Below are 18,994 nucleotides of genomic sequence, written 5' to 3'. Positions count from 1 at the left end.
TCTTTCTAGACATCGAGGCTTCTGATCTCTCCACTAGCTGCCCCCTCCCTTACTTTTCAGCTCTCTTCTCCTGCTGTGCCTCCGCTCGTCTTCTTGCCACCTCCCAAGCTAACCTCCGAATTGTGCCTTGTCCTCCACTCTCCAATCTCATACACACTGTTCACATTCTTCCTCCTCCTGTCTGGAAGTCCTTCTTTCTCAAATCCAACGGACCACCTTCCTCACGATCTTCAAAGTCACCTAAAAACGAGTTCCACCAAGAGGCCTTCCCTGACTCTTCCTCACACTCTGGTTCTGTCATTTCATCAGCTGCCCTTATGCATTCATGTAAATGCTAGTTTATTACTTCCCCCAATTTAATCTTTTATTCATTTTTTTTCTTGACTTTGGCTTTTATCAGATGTATTCATGATTTTCCTCTTGTTCCCCTTGTATGCTGACCCTGTGTGACTGCCTTCCTCCCCTTCAGTCTTTAAGCACCTCATGGGCAGGAACCACATCTTCTATTTTTAACACATGTTCTCAGGCATCATTACTCTGGGCAGAGGATGTGTTCAATACATACAGATGACGGTGATGATGGATAATTTAAGAATGGGCAAACCTCAATGCAAGATCTCACTGATTCCCCTGGAACTGTAGTTACGAAGGAATCGGTCCTTACCATTAACAGCAATCTGCCCTGTTGTCTGAGGGACTCCGACCAGGGTCACCGGGTAAAGGCCAGATTCGGCGGGCAGAGAAAGAGCGGCAGGGAGAGATTCAAACTCTACTCCACTTGTCAGGAGACCCTACGAAGAGTGAATCATGTAAAAGAATGTTCTCAACATCCATGCTTTGTGTCATTTCATTCTTAATGAGGTTCCACAGCAGCAAAGCTGAAAGTCTAGCAAAACAGGTGCAGGAGAACACTTTGAAGTAAATTTTCCAACAACCCCCCATTGAGCTTTGATCCCTTGTATATGGACTAACCCGCCCCCCCCCCCCCCCCCCCCCCCGCCCCAAAACTAGCAACCACCAACGCTGACTGGTATTATGGTGCCATCTCAGCTTCAGGCCATAAGTATCAGTTCAATCTTAAGCATGAAATCAGTACCCAAATCCCAAAGAACCGAAGGAGAGGTTTTCTTTATACTGATGCTAACGAGCTGTTGCAAAAAAGCTGTGAAGCAGTGTGGCCTAGTGGAAAGATCATGGATCTGGGATTCAAAAGAATCTGGGTTCTAGTCTCAGCTCCACCACTCTCTGCTGTGTGTCCTTGAACAATTCACTTAACGTTTCCTGTGCCTCGGATACCTCATCTGTAAAATGGGGATTACGACTGTGAGCACCATGAGGGGCAGGGACTGTGTCCAATCTGATTTGCTTGTACCTACCCCAGCGCTTAGAACAGTGCCTCTCACATAGTAAGGGATTAACAAATACCACAATTATTATTATTATTATTATTTTGAAGAAAGGAATCCTTACCTAAGAGAAAATGGCAAATACCAGGCACACTCAAGGGTTAGATAATGAATATTTATGCTTCTTTCATATTACAGATAATGCTTGGAGCAGAGATGGACACTAGGATATGTTAGGGGAGCTGAGAGAGCAATGAAGGCCCCAAAGTCCCTTCCCTTCCCCAGTGGGCTCTTGGGAATTAGAACCTCTGGCAGCACCACCACCATCTTGTTTTGCCATTTGTCAAGTGCTTACAATGTGGCAAGTGCTGTATTAAGTGTTGAGAAGAAATCCCAGGACAACTGATTCAGGTAGGCCCACTTCCCTGGGAGAGAAGAAACTAAAAGAATAAATTCAATCCATGACGCATCATGCTACAGAAACAATTTTAAATGCCTACAACGATAACAAATCCCAATCCCTTTGAAAAACCCTCTCATAATTCATGTTCAGCTTCAAATTCCAGTTGAAGGCCCCTCTATGCTTGTTCATGCACTGCCATATGTGGAGGTTGGCTAAAAAAAGAGCAGAGATCAAACATTACAAATGCTTCTCCACTAAAGGGAGAAGCTTTAAAAACTGACACGAATGAATTATAATGCTTAGTGGCTCGACATAAACAAATCTTTGGGACTCTGTGGGGGAAAGAAAAATAATGGCACTACTAGCCTAGGAATGCTATAGAAAAGCTAGGCTAGACATCTGGATGGGGGCATAAGGAGTAAGGGATACCATGGTCTGATCACAGACTGCAACATTAAAGTTATAGAGAAAAAGATAGATACAAGCGGGAGTATCCTGTCGACCCCCTGACCAGGAATGAGGAAAGTGACAGAAATTGTTACATGAGATTGGGAATGCTGAAAAACTAAGCCAGGAAGTAAGAGTGAAGACTTATATTAGTCACACCTATACTGACTCCAGAGAAACACAGAGAAGACTTTTGGACAGTAGAAACAGCTGCTTTCTGAAACAGGTGCCTCACCTCCAACAGGAAGAGGTTAGAGGCCGGACTCAAGTCTGAGCACTGGCTGGATCTGAGGCAGGAGGCATTTGTGAGAGAGCCCTCTGCAATAGTGAGCACAATTTGGTTTAATGTTCTTGCAGGTGGAGAAGGCCAACAGAAAACCCATCCCCACAATATTTCATATTAGAAAGGGAAATCCCCAAAACACCTGGCCTTTGTTGGAAAAAGAGCTGAAAGGTCCAAGAGCCTGGAGGCTCGTAACCAAACAGCACCTTTCAGGCCAAGGTGAAATAAGGGGGGAGGGAAGGGCCTCCAAATGACAAAAAATCAAGCCCTCAGACAGGAACCCTGCATGGCTAATTGTGGGGGGGTGAAAGAGGTCACCGGGGAAACAGGTCATCCTTTCAAAATGGAAAGTTCACCTATGCGAAGCAAACAGTAAAGTCTACAGAGGGGGTTATAGCAGGTACATACAGAAAATGAGAGTCCCCTGGCTAAAGATGAGAAAGAAAAACAAAAGACATTTCAAAAGTACCAAAGACCGTAGATATGTAAATAAAGATAGTTGTGAGTTTCTCTTATAAATACGTATGTGGCTGATAAGGCCAATGTGGGATCCACAGTCAAACACCTTGGACACCCAAAAAGGCTTTCGCCATTGTGTTGTTTTGTTTGATGCTTATAGTGCCTGGCACTATTTTCTCTTTTTGCCTCCTTGCCTCTCTTTCCTCGTGAAACCAGAGACCACTTCACAACTGTGGGTGGCAGATGTACTGGGGTGGAGAGGAGGCAGTCAAGAGGCACAGTGAATTCTTGCTTTGAATGTTTGCTGAGGTAAATGCTGGGGAGATAGATTTTTTTATGGCATGTTAAGCATTTACTATGTGCCCTGTACTAAGCGCAGGGGTAGACCCAGGATAATCAGATTGGACACAGTCCCTGACCAACATAGCGCTCACAGTATTAATCCCCATTTAACAAATGAGGCAACTGAGGCATAGAGAAGTCAAGTGACTTGCCCAAGGTCACACAGCAAACAAGTTGTAGAGCTGGGATTAGAACCCAGGTCCTCCAACTCCCAGGTCCATGTTCCTTCCACTAAACCACACTGCTTCTCATTCCCAAGACCCTCTTGCTGGATCGCAGACAGGTCTCAGAAACTGAACCCAATCTGGGGATCTCATCCAAGGAAGGTGCTTGTTAAACTAGGCACAAACTAGGTTATTCAAGCTACCGGTCTGAGCCCCTGGCCATCCCCACTCTGAATGTTGGCAGTGTACGCTTCAGGAATTTGTATTCTCCATCTAGGTTTGTAGCTGTTGACCCAGACTGTGAAACAGCTTAGAGAATCTGAGGCGTGATCTCGAAGATTTATTTCTTAGACACACTTTCTAACGTCCCCAGTTTTAACTTGAGTTATGGCATCGCACTGAGGCATGAACAACTGCAAGACTGGCACACATTCACTCGAAACAATTCCAACTAGCACAATTTTAGACCTAAGCCCTGAGCCCAAAAGGCCTAAAGAGGAAAATAAAGATGACTCCTGACATGGGAGTGAATTGAATGGCTGTCTCATTCAAATCCAACTTCCCTCAAATAAAGGAGCTGCCTTTTAGGAATCCTTTTTGTTTGTTTGGGGATTTTTGTGGTATTTGTTAAGTGCTTACTTTGTGTCATGCACTGTTCTAAGCACTGGGATACGTACAAGGTAATCAGCTTGGACTCAGTCCCTGTCCCACATGGGCTCACGGTCTTAATTCCCATTTTACAGCCGAGGTAACTGAGGCACAGAGAAGTTAAATGACTTGCCCAAGGTCACACAGCAGACAAGTGGCCAGAGTTCCAATCCCAGCTCGGCCAATTAATTGTTGTGTGACCTTGGGGACGTCACTTGACTTCTCTAATGCCTCAGTCTCCTCAATTGTAAAATGGTAATTCAATACCTGTTCTCCCTCCTACTTAGACTACGAGCCCCATGTGGGACAGGGACTGAGTCTGACTTAATTGGTCTGTACCTACCCCAGGACTTAGAACAGTGTTTGACACATAGCACTTAAAAAAAATCATAAAAAAGAAATGGCGGAGTCAGGATTTGAACCCAGATCCTTCTGGCTCCCAGGCCTGTGCTCTGTCCACTAGGCCATGCTGCTTCTCAAGATTGCTGGGGAGTCCTGAGAGTTTCCTTTTCTCACATGAATTTTTTGAAAAGGAAGCAGTCGACAAAAATCAGTTCTGGGATGATTATGGTCAGACTGCCTTGGATTCTTGAATTAATTCAGAAACATCCCCTCAGAAGTACTTCATAAGCTTCAGAAGTTTTCTAGGTTATCTGCTTCTAATGAGGAGCAAAACACTGTCCATTTTTTTAAGAAACTATCATTGCTCAGCACTCATCTATCCTGAGGTCCTACTGGTAGAGAGCAGGGAATTAATACCCTGTTGAGAGCAGGGCAGACCAAGAGGAATGGGCCGGGATCCACGGTAGCTGACGACGCAGCAGCAGGCACACAGACGTGTGGCCTCTGACCGTTAGGAGACAATTAACTGTATATGGCAATTTCCAAGCCTGCACATTTTGTGCGGGAAGGATGCCAATAAAGTTCAATGAGGACTTCCTAGACAGGGAAGTCATGTAATGCTTCCATCTCAAAGAGTTGACTGAGTTCTGACTGAAATCAGGTCCCATTTTAATGCAAACATAAGATCAGATAGCAGCAGTACTAGAAGAAAGCACATAAATGCCCCTCCACCCTCCCACCCCCAGCACCACATGGAGCATTAATGGTTCCAGGGGGTGGAGCTGCATTGTACAGGCAGCTCAATAGCAACAATCTTCTTCAGAAGGTTCAGTTAGCTTTCCTCTACTCCCAAAAGCCTAAAAGGCATGCTGTTTTTTGGCCTGCTTTACCAAATTCAGAGACCCACCAAAGCAGTTGACCTGACTCTGGTGAGCTGCATGTGGGAAATGAATGGGAGGAGAGGGTAAAATGAGGATTTTAAACTGCACTGGACTCTGGGGAGACAACAGATGTTCCTTAGGCTTGGTTTCTCCTGGCTGGGTGTGCACAGCCCTCTGGCTCCTCTCAGATGAGCTGGGCAGACCAGACTAGACCAGACATTCTAATCCCACCTCTGCCACAATGAGCTTTGTGACCTTTAAGAAACTCACCTGGCATATCAGCTAGACCACAGTGTAACCTCCCACGTAATGCTCACCCAGCTGTACAATATGGAGAAGCAGCGTGGCTCGGTGGAAAGAGCCCGGGCTTGAGAATCAGGGTCTTGGGTTCTTATCCCGACTCTGCCACTTGTGGGCTGTGTGACTTTGGGCAAGTCACTTCACTTCTCTGGGCCTCTGTTCCCCCATCTGTCAAATGGGGATGAAGTCTGTGAGCCCCCCGTGGGACAACCCGATCACCTTGTAACCTCCCCAGCGCTTAGAATAGTGCTTTGCACATAGTAAGCGCTTAATAAATGCCATTATTATTATTGTTATTATTATGGGGCAAGAGTAGCCCTAATCAACAAAACTACAAACTCTTGTAATAATAAAAAAAACCAAACCAAAACTCATCTACCCATCAACTTCAAGGGTCCTGCCCACTTAATCCATCCAAGATCTTCCTCCAAACGTGGAAGTAAACTGCATTCAGTTCTCCAGAAGCCTAGATTTTAGCCCCTCTGGCAGAGTTAGGCATTTTGGGGGGAAGCACTGACTCTCGCAGATTTCTGAGGGATCATGTGGTGCACTGAAATGAGATTTCGACAGCTGAAGGTGGCAAATCTCTAAAAGGTGAATATCCAGTTGTGATCCATAATAGTAATCTTGGTATTTGTTAAGCTTTTTACTCCAAGCACTCTGCTAAATGCTGGGAGAGATATATGATAATCAGATTGGACACAGTCCCTGTCCCACATGGGGCTCACAATCTAGTTGGGGACGGAGAACAGGTATTTTATCCCCATTTTATTGAGGCACTGAGAAGTTAAGTGACTTGCCTGTATGTTGCTAAAAGTAGATGCAAACCAAGAAATTACTATTTCTCTCTCTCTCTCTCTCTCTCTCTCTATATATATATATATATATATATATATGTGTGTGTGTGTGTGTGTGTGTGTTGGTGATGAACAGAATCTCCCAGTGAAAACCATGGACAAGCCTCAATCTGAGACATCAGGATGGAGACCCAGCGTGGAGAAATAGATTCTGGTGCTGGTAGTTTGTGCAACATTACTCGCACTCTCTCATTTCTGCCCATCATGTTCCCTCTCGGGCACAACTTGCAACAAGATGGGAGGTGAGGAGGGGTGCGGCATGCTGCAAAGGGCGTACAGGATCAGTTGACGGCCAAAGCAACTGCAGCACAGTGCCAACGCCGTGCCACTGGCTGTTATGTACACTTACCCATGCAGTTGGACATTTAAAGAGGCACTAATATACACCGGGAAAGGGCAGCAAGTTCCCAATTCAGATTTCATCTAGCAATGTTACCCTGTATTGCCCTCTAGTGTGGCTAGACACTATCTGAACTACCATGAACTCAAAGCAGCCAAGGCAAGTTTGAAGGTCTCCCACAACACAGAAAGAAGAGTCCAGAGAAAGGCAGGTGGCAGTAAGTGGTATTCTTCCCAGAAGTATCTAACACTCCAATGCTCTTCATTCAATTGTATTTATTGAGCGCTTACTGTGTGCAGAGCACTGTACTAAGTGCTTGATTAATTAAGCCCTTAATTAAAGGGAATTAAGCCACATTATGCCACATTAACAGTTCACTTCACCATGAAGGGGTGAGGTTTACAGCAGCTGAGCTCTTTTAAAGAGTTCTTTTGTGGGTATTTGTTTCTAAGATAATTTCCTGAACTTTGCCAATATCCCACTTAAATATACTGTGATCCATCCCCTAAAAGCATGCACTACATCACATGTGATGATGAGAGTAATAACAACGATGGTATTTGTAAAGCTCTCACTATGTGTCAATCAATCAATCAATCAATCAATCATATTTACTGAGCGCTTACTATGTGCAGAGCACTGTACTAAGCGCTTGGGAAGTACAAATTGGCATCACATAGAGACAGTCCCTACCCAACAGTGGGCTCACAGTCTAAAAGGGGGAGACAGAGAACAGAACCAAACATACCAACAAAATAAAATAAGTAGGATAGAAATGTACAAGTAAAATAAATAAATAAATAAATAAATAGAGTAATAAATATGTACAACCATATATACATATATACAGGTGCTGTGGGGAAGGGAAGGAGGTAAGACGGGGGGATGGAGAGGGGGACGAGGGGGAGAGGAAAGAAGGGGCTCAGTCTGGGAAGGCCTCCTCGAGGAGGTGAGCTCTCACCAGGGCCTTGAAGGGAGGAAGAGAGCTAGCTTGGCGGATGGGCAGAGGGAGGGCATTCCAGGCCCGGGGGATGACATGGGCTGGGGGTCGACGGCGGGACAGGCGAGAGTGAGGTACAGTGAGGAGATTAGCGGTGGAGGAGCGGAGGGTGCGGGCTGGGCAGTAGAAGGAGAGAAGGCAGGTGAGGTAGGAGGGGGCGAGGTGATGGAGAGCCTTGAAGCCCAGGGTGAGGAGTTTCTGCCTGATGCGCAGATTGATCGGTAGCCATTGGAGGTTTTTGAGGAGGGGAGTAATATGTCCAGAGCGTTTCTGGACAAAGATAATCCGGGCAGCGGCATGAAGTATGGATTGAAGTGGAGAGAGACACGAGGATGGGAGATCAGAGAGAAGGCTGGTGCAGTAGTCCAGACGGGATAGGATGAGAGCTTGAATGAGCAGGGTAGCAGTTTGGATGGAGAGGAAAGGGCGGATCTTGGCAATGTTGCGGAGCTGAGACCGGCAGGTTTTGGTGACGGCTTGGATGTGAGGGGTGAATGAGAGAGCGGAGTCGAGGATGACACCAAGGTTGCTGGCTTGTGAGACGGGAAGGATGGTAGTGCCGTCAACAGAGATGGGAAAGTCAGGGAGAGGACAAGGTTTGGGAGGGAAGACAAGGAGCTCAGTCTTCGACATGTTGAGCTTTAGGTGGCGGGCGGACATCCAGATGGAGATGTCCTGGAGGCAGGAGGAGATGCGAGCCTGGAGGGAGGGGGAGAGAGCAGGGGCAGAGATGTAGATCTGGGTGTCATCAGCGTAGAGATGATAGTTGAAGCCGTGGGAGCGAATGAGGTCACCAAGGGAGTGAGTGTAGATTGAGAACAGAAGGGGACCAAGCACTGAACCTTGGGGAACCCCCACAGTAAGAGGATGGGAGGGGGAGGAGGAGCCTGCAAAAGAGACTGAGAAAGAACGACTGGAGAGATAAGAGGAGAACCAGGAGAGGACAGAGTCTGTGAAGCCAAGGTCAGATAACGTGTTGAGGAGAAGGGGGTGGTCCACAGTGTCAAAGGCAGCTGAGAGGTCGAGGAGGATTAGGACAGAGTATGAGCCGTTGGATTTGGCAAGCAGGAGGTCATTGGTGACCTTTGAGAGGGCAGTTTCCGTGGAATGAAGGGGACGGAAGCCAGACTGGAGGGGGTCGAGGACAGAGTTGGTGTTGAGGAATTCTAGGCAGCGCGTGTAGACAACTCGTTCAAGGAGTTTGGAAAGGAATGGTAGGAGGGATATGGGACGATAACTAGAAGGTGAGGTGGGGTCAAGAGAGGGTTTTTTTAGGATGGGAGAGACATGGGCATGTTTGAAGGCAGAGGGGAAGGAACCAGTGGAGAGTGAGCGGTTGAAGATGGAAGTTAAGGAGGGGAGAAGGGATGGAGCGAGAGATTTCATAAGATGAGAGGGAATGGGGTCAGAAGCACAGGTGGCCGGAGAAGCACTTGAGAGGAGGGAGGAGAGTTCCTCTGAGGATACCGCTGGGAAGGATGGGAGAGTAGCAGAGAGTGTTGAGAGCCGGGGGGTTGGAGAAAGGGGGGAAGAGACTTTGGGGAGGTCGGACCTGATGGATTTAATTTTGTTAATGAAGTAGGAGGCCAGATCGTTGGGGGTGAGGGAAGGAGGAGGGGGAGGAACCGGGGGCCTGAGAAGGGAGTTGAATGTACGGAAGAGCTGGCGGGGGTGATGGGCATGGGTGTCAATAAGGGAGGAGAAATAGTTTTGTCTGGCAGAAGAGAGGGCTGAGTTAAGGCAGGAAAGGATAAACTTAAAGTGAACGAGGTTGGTATGGTGTTTAGACTTTCGCCAGCAGCGTTCGGCAGCTCGAGCATAAGAGCGAAGGAGGCGGACAGTGGCAGTGATCCAGGGCTGAGGGTTAGTGGTGCGAGAGCGGCGAAGGGAAAGGGGAGCGAGCGAGTCTAGCTGAGTAGAAAGGGTAGAGTTGAGAGCAGTAATCTGATCACCAAGACTGGGTAGAGAGGAGAGGGCGGCGAGGTGGGGTGTGAGGCGCTCCGAAAGATGGGTGGGGTCACTGTTCTAAGTGCTGGGGGTAGATAAAACAATCACGTTGGACACAGTCCCGGCCCCAGATGGGGCTCACTGTCTAAGTGGTAGAGTGGAGATGTATTGAATCCCCACTTTACAGATGAGGAAACTGAGGCACGGAGAAGCTAAGTGACTCGCCCAATGTCACACAGCAGGCAATTGGCAGGGTTGATATTCGTACCCAGGTCCTCTGATTCTCAGGGCCATGCTCTTTCCACAAGGATTCTCTTGTGAGGGAAACAAGCTCTCGAGAGGAGTTTCCAGATCCTGAATCTACCCAAAGAATTGTCCAACCTAATTTGGTAAGGGAAAAAGAGTCACTTTTTCCTCAGGCTTTTTGATTATAAATAAAATTAGATTTCTCTGACCAATCCAGTCAATGCTCTTTTTAAACAACATTAGCCCTTTTCCTTTGTAGGTTTTGCCACCTCCCATTCATTTAATGCCATTTGAATCTCTTATATAAACCTTCGGATTTCTAACTGAAATGATTCCAACTGCATACGTGTGAGTAAAATACTTTTATTCATTCAATTTGTAAGGCCCCTTTCCCCTGAAAAGGTGCTGCTCGGCACTGCCTTCGTGGTTATTTTCAACCTAGCCCTAACTGCTAGGAAATTAGAGTGAATATTCAATTTCAATAGACAATTTACTAGTTATGTCAACATGAAATTCACATGCTTTGCTAAAAGCCTGAAAGGCCCTTCTAGGGAATAAAGGATATTTCATTCACATAGTTCCTGAAAATACTCAAGTGTTTGCATTTCTACTGTCAATAAGTCATTGGCAACAACGATTATCTACTGTGCCTGTTCATATACTATTTTGACAAACTTCATGAACCTGACCCCTCTGAGAGCCTGTATAAAATGAGCAGAACTAGTTCTGCTCCACCCACCGACTATAGGTTTAGAAAGTAGCTTTCACTCTCTGGTCCAGGGTGTTTACCCGGAAAGATCTCCAGGCTCATTAAGCTGACCGAAGGCCATTAATCTTGGAAGAAAGGCAGACGTTAAAGTACAAGTCATTCCCCTGTCTGTTTAACCTTTCGCAACCAGCTTCCAAATTGATCTCACTGGCTTGTGTCCAGGAGCGGATGGATTTTATTTGCTGGGCTACTAACAGCCAGGTCAGGCAGGCACATTGCTGATGAGCTCAAAACACTTACTGCAACCAGCAAAGCCTCCGTAAAGGTGGGATTTCAGAAAGTTGTTCCGAAATGTGCTCTGTCATCAATGTGAACACGTATTGGAACCCAGAGACAGATGCCCAGGAGGGGGTTGGATGGGAAATAGGGAAACGGCCAGAGTTCATTTCTCGGGGCAGTTGTTTTAATGACAGGCTTTAGAATGCTTCATATTACCGGGATTAAAGTGCATTTTTCCATGACTGAAGATTGGAGCCAAGCAGACACATAAATGTCAGAGAAAGGGAAAAAAAATAATATTTGAATAATCACTCGGAATCCCCAAAACGTGCTTCTGGATTAAAGGTAGAAGATGAACACTTTCCCCAACTCGGCCAACTTGGCCAGACAAAGTTTTGGGACAAAAGGAATCCAGGGAAAGTGTGGGCCACAGAGGTAAGGGAATTAACGCCCCAGCAGGAATCCTGCAGAGCTAGCAGAGGATCACAAAGAAAGGAAAAGAGAAGGCACCATCTGTGGAATACTCCCCCAAGCAAGGAAGAAAGACGGCAGGCCGCGTAAAGTGGCAGGTCAGGTGTAACTCTCAGAAGGGCACTTTACGTGAGATGGCCAAAAGAACAAGAACAACAACAAAACACTTCCACCTACAGCCAGCTGCTGCAAGGGAACTGGCAGGTGTCACTTAAGGCTCAAAAGTCAAAGGGGGATAGATGAAGAGCTTAGTGAATTCTTTGCTTGATTTTTGCTTGTAGCAGACTGGACAGAGGATCTGAATCAAGTGTGTTTCACATACAGGCTTCATCCAAGAGTTCTGAAGGAAATAGAGGTGACATGATGGGACTCCTGGAGCAAAATAGACAGGGCAGATATAGAATGGAGGGTCACCCAATCCTGCCACACCGGGACCAGGGGCACCCAATGAAGGCAGGCTCAGAGATGATCTCTTCAATACGAACAAAGGGAAACTAACAAAAGGAAACAAAGTCAACTAAGCCAAATGAGGAAAGACGCTAGGCCTACAGAACATGGATGCTGTGCAGACAGAAAACACCATTAGGTTTGAGTGGTTCGGCTAAACATGTCGACGAAGCTTCCATAGTGGTTACTGAAGGAACAATTTAGGGGCAAAGAGAGGAAGTTTAGGATAGGATCTGGTACATTCCTAAAGATAAGGGTGGGTGTTGGGAAGGGCAACTGCTACACTATTCCTCCAGCATCCTGGTGCCACTGTGGGAGACACACCAAATACAGACCTGGAAAGACATGGGGTCTCAGGCCAATCATGTTCTGGTATTCATAGTGATGAGATGCTGAGAAATGACAGGCTGAAGGGATCCATATAGAACAAGAGTTGAGGAAGCACGTTGTGGTGCTAAAGCCAACCCCTTGGTCAGCAAGTCTCAAGAGAGGTCTCTAAGAGTTGAAGCAAGGTTTTCTGACATGAATTTCAAGAAAAGCCAAGCAAGTGAACTATGCCAGAGCTCAATGACTGCCTCTAATCGACTGACTGCTTGCCATTAGCCAAATGTCACTCCATCTGAACAAGCAAAACATTGTGCTCCTTAGACCATTTCTCAGCACGAACGAACAGGCAAGCCTTATTCCCAGGGCGGCCTGGAGGCAGCAGTCTGCCTCGCTGGGGAAGACAGAGATGCTCCCTGGGCAGCCCATCTTTAATACCTGCCCATTATGCCAAGGGCTTGTGTTCTCATTCGGTACCAGGAGAAGGAGAACATTTGTCCTCCATTGCTTATTGTCATGAACGAGCCCCCGGCTACCTTCCTCCACCAACCCCTTGGTTTCCAAGAGTTAAAGAGACATTAGGAAACCCAGGCCTCCCGCAGAAGGCTTTGCCACCGCAATCGATAACCTCCAAACAAAAACATTCCACTCTGAGCTCTGGGGAGTAAATCAAAAACCATCACCATCATGTAATATTCTAAACTGTCTCTGGATAAGCCACTTAACAAAAATCTTCCAGAGTTCGCTTAGAAAAATGAATGCACAGTGTAGACTTTCTCCAAATACAAAATGAATTCATGATTACAGCTCAAGAAGGAATTTCACATTTTCTGCAAACTGACTAGGGAATTAGGGGCACAGCTTCAGTTAACTCTGACAGGAACTGAATCCCTAAAAAAGAATGATGACTTCAAACCCAGAGGGAAACCCAGAAGGAAACCTGCAATGGTTTGTTAAGTGTCTTTCCTAATTTTGTCTTCCTAATTGCCTTGATCGGGTTATTATTTTTGAATCACTGAAAGGAACTGCACTTATATCTACAGGACACAAATCAAGCTTTTAAAACCCCTGCCGGTTGCAGGCATTTCATATAAAATGGAAAAACTGAGACTTAAAAATCTATCTAGTCTGCTAACCTTTGGTGCTGGCTTCATACGTGAAAATTATTGAAGAGGGACCTGCCCGATTTGTTTCTCTCACACCAACCTACTCGCTATACCTCAGTCTCGTCTCTCTTGCTGACAACCCCTCGCTTGCATTCTCCCTCCTGCCTAGAGCTCTCTCCCACTTCATATCCGACAAACCACCACTCTTCCCAACTTCAAAGCTCTAATAAAATCATATCGCCTCCAGGAAGCCTTCCCTGACTAACCTCTTATTTCCCCGCCCTATTCTCCCTCCCTTCTGCATCACCTAAGCAATTAAATCCATACCTATAAAGCACTTTGGTACTCCCCCCACCCAACAGCATCTATACACACATCCTTATTCACTGCTGTTTTCCTTACCTGAAATGCAGTGTTTGTCTCCCCTCTACGTTGTAAGCTCACTGAGGCCAGGAATTGTGTTTACCTACTCTTTCACACTCTCCTAAAGGGCTTAGTACAGCACTCTACACAATAAGTGTTCAATAAATACCAATGATAGATTGATCCAAATTCAGACCTGAGTTTGAATGCATAGCAAGTCACCTACCATGTTTTCCACTCGGAGCTCAAAAGGCATTGGATTATACACCATCAGCTGGACTTCACATACATCTCCTTGAACCCACTGGAAATCTGTAGAACACAGAGAAAAATGCCCAGATAGGTACTCTTCCAACTTTGGTACTTCAGTTAGCAACATATTCCATGTGTAGGAACAAGCACACTGGTGATTTTCACTATACTATAACCTTCAGTGTTTTGCTAAAAATTTGAATCTACCATTTGGACAGGCAATTCATAAAGTTGTTTAATTCAAGTCATCTACATTTGAAATTAATCTCTGGCATTCCAGAGTTTGCTCAGATAATTGCAACCAGATCAGTTAGACAAAAAACAAGTGCGTAAAGAATCCATTGTCTTGAGACTTACAACAACTGTTACATTAAGTACTTTCCTCAGAGTATAATGATTCAAATAAATAATTTAAGGAGACAGAAAACTTAGCAAATTAATACTAAATATTGGAAAGCTGTTTTAAAAATTACCCTCATGGGTATCATTTTCTCAGATATCTGACATCCTGTGCTGTGATAATCATTCATTCCATGTACACTAGGACTTGTTTACAAAGCACGAGAAAAGCAATGCAGAGATGTGGGATTCTGTAAGCCTCCATGCTGGTCTGGTTGAAAAGACTATTACCACAAAGATGCTAGCAAATATCCACAGAACAGACATTCCACTTTCCTTTCCAAGGCAGAGAGGTATCTAGACGTTGGGTTTTATGATGTAGTAAGAGAAATACGGCATTTTTATCATTCAAACTTATGGAATCACAGTCCAATTAGGAGTGGTCTGTCTATTCCGGATTATATGGGATGTCAACCAGGATGAGAGATTCAGCGGATTTTTAGCACTGAATCTGGCCAATGAGTGCCAGTGATCCAGAAGATCTGATTTCTTCAACATCTAGGCACACGTTTTCATGTGATTCATCTTTTTGGTAAGTTCCTCGTGGGCAGGGATCGGGTCTACCAACTCTACTGTACTGTACTTTCCCAAGGACTTAGTAAAGTACTCTGCACACCTGCACACAGTAAGGGCTCAATACTACTGGTTGATTGAATGTTTGAGGTTCTTCAGGGCCCCACATCTAGATCCCCATGAAGATGATGTAAACTGCCTCAGTGGCCCACATAAACTCCAGCTGACTCTCAGGGAGGGGCTACTACACTTAAAATCCTTTTCAAAAAAACACTTACTCTGGGCATTTATGAGCAGTAACTGCCTCGGCTACAGAATGATGCCCATAATTAGCCCTTTGACAAATGGTTTTCCTGTGTAACTGGCATGACTGCCATGGAAACAGTTGCAATACAAGGACTTTCCAACCTCCCAGAGACCACAGTTAAGTGACAGGCACATGTGGCCTGCATCTACTCGGTAGAGGATCAGCTGGGTGAACTGCTATTTTGCAGACTCAAAAGTACACATGCCACCGCTTTTCAAAAAAGCAGATATGTTGTTCATGAAGAGCCACTGGAGGGAAGACATAGTTTTTAATTTGGACACTACCCCTGACCGACCCACAAGGGGATCACATTCTAAACATGGGATGGCACAAAAGCAATTCAAACAGGACTATCACCTCACTCTGGTTAGCGCTCTGAATTGGTCCCATGAAAATAGAGCACCAAGCAGAGAGAGCAATAAACTAAGTTTGGTTGCCCATAGGAAATAATGTCAAAGGCATCAAGGCTTCAGTGCATTCTCAAGCTCTAAAAAATTACCCAACATGATATAATTTAAACCCAGTTATGAAAAGGTGACAAAGCTATATGGTAAAATAAATCTGTAAATACTAATCAAGTGTGATCTGTCACATTCTGGCCAGCAAAAAGGCACCTTATGCTAACAAACCTACTATCACCTGTGCTTAATGTGTCATTTTCTAATGCTCTACTAAGATGGACTTTGCCCATTCTAGCAAGTCAGTCAAAACACTTCAAGGGGCAGGAAGGGAGGTGCTTAGGTCAAGGCAAACTTTGCAACATTTCCTCAATACCGAGGAAGGGCACTAAAAGAAGGGTGGTATAAGGAGGGGTGGATGTACAAGACAACAAGCTATATTTAACAATTCAAGAGTAAACAGAATGATTTTTTTTTAAAGTAACAAATAATGACTGCTCGTTCCATTGAGTCTTCATGGCTGCGGCTTGCCCAACCATGAAAAACAGGCTCCAGTGCTCTTATGATGGCTCGGTAAATGAAGTAAAAGTTCCACCTGGATTACGAAATAGTACAGTGGCTGGTGGAAAAGGCTTGTGTTGTGAAAAAAACATTCCCTGACTCTTCCCTCAAGTTCTGCTACACCTCATCAGGGAAGTACATGCTATGGCAGATGTGACCATTCCCACTTCTGAACTCTTAGAAACACTTAGAACTCTTAGAAACACTACCAGGAGAAAGAAAGGGGCTTCAGGAAGCCCTTCCTGGGAACAGAAAAGCACCAGAATTTCCCATATACATTGTCCCCGCCAACTCAAGACAATTTTGTGTGCAATTTGAAGAGGACACAAGGGAAGATGGCAAACCCAGGGTCATAGAGGCGCAGGGAATTGGCCCTCACATGATTGAAGTGGCTCTGGGGGGAATGACTGTCCACGGAACTACCTCCCTGAATTTCACCTGGTGGAAAAGAAGCCTGCAGTCCCTAATCCCTTCCGTGGACTGTGCTATTATAGATGGTTTTGTACCACCTTCCTCACACCCTCTCATTACCTACTAATGTGAGACAGTGTGAGTTTTGTAGAACAGGGGTTTTCAAGAATGCAACTTTAGCTTTGGAGCAGGAAGGACTGCTCTACTTTCACACAAGATGACAGCTAAAAACAGCTACCGGAAAGGAACACATGCACTTAACTGGAACTCTGGTCATTAAAGCCATCAGAACAAGAGACAGAATTAGGCAATGTTCAAGATTCCTGGGGAAAAAAAAGTCCAGGACTCGTGGCCTTACCTATTTTCTTACTTTGCTCTTCTCCCCGGTGGTGTGCAATAATCGGAGAGTAAATGAAGGGACTCTTGGTTGATGTGTTCTGACCCAATAAGCTTTTCATTTTCTGGGGCCGCAGGCTGGCGGGTAGGTTCAGAAGTTTCACGCGCCTGTTGATTTAAATGGGACCGAAAGAGTTACGTTACGTCTCAACCACAAAAGTCTTCCAGCACAAGCACCAAGAATGAGCTCTCCCAGGGAAAAGCAAACACGGCTCTCCATCGGACATGCTCGCAGATGAGCTGGGAGAAGAACCATGGCCACTGAGGTTGGAGACTTCTAAAAGGATAATGACAGAAATGCCACAGTGATACTGGCCACCAAATCCACAGCATCACCTTCCAAATTGCCAGTCAACACTATCGCAACCCCTAAACAACGAACGCCCCGGGGCCAGGCTGGGCAACAGTTGCTCTTACCTTACGATGGGGAGTTTGGTGAAGGGAACAGGAGGCAAGTTTAAACCATCTGGGAGTGTAATAAAGTCCATGGTGCCAGGGCACTTTGACGTGTAGTTCTCTAAACTCTGGGTTACATCTTTTTTTTCTAAGGCCAAAGGGGAAAAAAAGAGACAGAAAGAAAAATTGTCTCGTCAGCCATGAGGTCACGTTCAATGTAAGAGGATTTTCTTAAGGATATTAAAACCTTTTTTCCAGTCCACCCAAAAATGGAGTTACCTGATCCAATCGTTAATCTATAGCTCAACCAATTTCCACTTCTAAGTATCATTTTTAAAGGGATTAGAAGATGAAGAAAGCAATAAATAGGGTTTTGGGAAATGCTCATGATGGCTTTCTCATCTTTCAATTTACACAGGATTAATCTTCCATAGCGTTTAAAGAGCTATCATCATTTATATTCTCATGTGCACCCAATATTATGTGTATGAATGAAATATTCACCTACACAAACCCATAGCAGGACTCCATATTAAATTTCCTCATAGCCTCTGGCAAAACCCCTCCAGCAAAGAGAGTCCAGAAGTCCCCCTCTCTCTACTGCAGGCAGGCAGGCAAGCAGGCCAGCCCACAGGGCACACACAGCACAGAACTAAGCATCCAGGATCTACATTAATGAATAGGTATGATCTATGACCATAGGGAGTTTATCCCTGCAACAGGTTGATCAAAACTCAGGAGAGCTGGAAGAAAACCAACAGGCCAAAAGACCACTTACCCAGGGCCCTGAAATGGAGAAGACTGAGTCATTACTCCAGTCACATTAGCCAATACACTCTTGAGAGCTCTAGAGTAGGGCTGCTCCAATTTGGATGGACAATTCAGATAAGTGGGGAAGTTCTTTGAGGGCTTGGGGCCCAGAGCTTCCAATGGCATGTGAACCGTGAACAGTTACACTCTGCCAGCAGAGTCTGCACTGGACCTGCCTTGGAAGCCAGTGCTGCCCTTCCCCTACCTAGCAAATTTCCATAGTCAAAGCCTTCTGGAAATCCAACCTCCTCCAACAAGCCTTCCCCAATTAATTCCCAATAACCCGAGCTCTATAAACAGAGATACTTATTTTTACCCATCTTCAGGATTTGGATATCTGTTTCACTCAGTTGTATGTATTGAGTGCTTACTGTGTGCAGCACATTGGACTAAGCACTTGGGGGGGGTACAACAATAAACAGACACATTATTATTCTACTGCACATTCTAGCTGCTCTATTTATAATTATTTCTCATTTCAGTCCTCCCAGTAGAGTGAAAGCTCCTGGAGGGCAGGAAATATGTCACTTCTTTTTTTCTTCCCCCAAGAGCTTAGTATAATGCCCTGTATCTAGTGAGTGCTCAGTCAATAGTACTACCACTAATACTACTAACCTCTTTTCCCTCTGTGGCTCTCTATCTCACTCGACTAAGGGAAGCCAAAAATCTGCTGACAGCAAATGCCCTATTTCCTTTTTTTTTCTAAAAGGTGTTTAAGTGCTTACTATGCATCTGGCACTGTACTAAGCCCAAGGGAAGATACAAGTTAATTAGGTAGGACACAGTCCATTTCCCACATGGGGTTCAGTCTTAATCCCCATTTTACAGATGATGTAACTGAGGCCCA

At 45.4% G+C, this 18,994-nt stretch overlaps 1 protein-coding gene across 2 annotated transcripts in view; it reads right to left on the bottom strand.

The window, feature by feature from the left end:
• Nucleotides 1–18,994, bottom strand: part of TRAPPC9 (trafficking protein particle complex 9) — a 200,014-nt gene that overhangs the window by 143,908 nt on the left and 37,112 nt on the right. For both annotated transcript variants that reach the window (XM_038759976.1, XM_038759977.1), the window contains 4 exons: nt 17,359–17,485; nt 16,904–17,049; nt 13,931–14,016; nt 665–791 (listed from right to left, as the gene is read on the bottom strand). In XM_038759976.1, coding sequence (XP_038615904.1) covers nt 665–791; nt 13,931–14,016; nt 16,904–17,049; nt 17,359–17,485 — 486 coding nt within the window. The remainder of the gene's footprint in view (nt 1–664; nt 792–13,930; nt 14,017–16,903; nt 17,050–17,358; nt 17,486–18,994) is intronic.

This window comes from Tachyglossus aculeatus, chromosome 18 (genome assembly GCF_015852505.1).
Source record: "Tachyglossus aculeatus isolate mTacAcu1 chromosome 18, mTacAcu1.pri, whole genome shotgun sequence".
Taxonomy (NCBI): domain Eukaryota; kingdom Metazoa; phylum Chordata; class Mammalia; order Monotremata; family Tachyglossidae; genus Tachyglossus; species Tachyglossus aculeatus.
The sequence above is the reverse complement of the archived record's forward strand: the minus strand, read 5'-3'. Positions and strand labels throughout refer to the sequence as shown.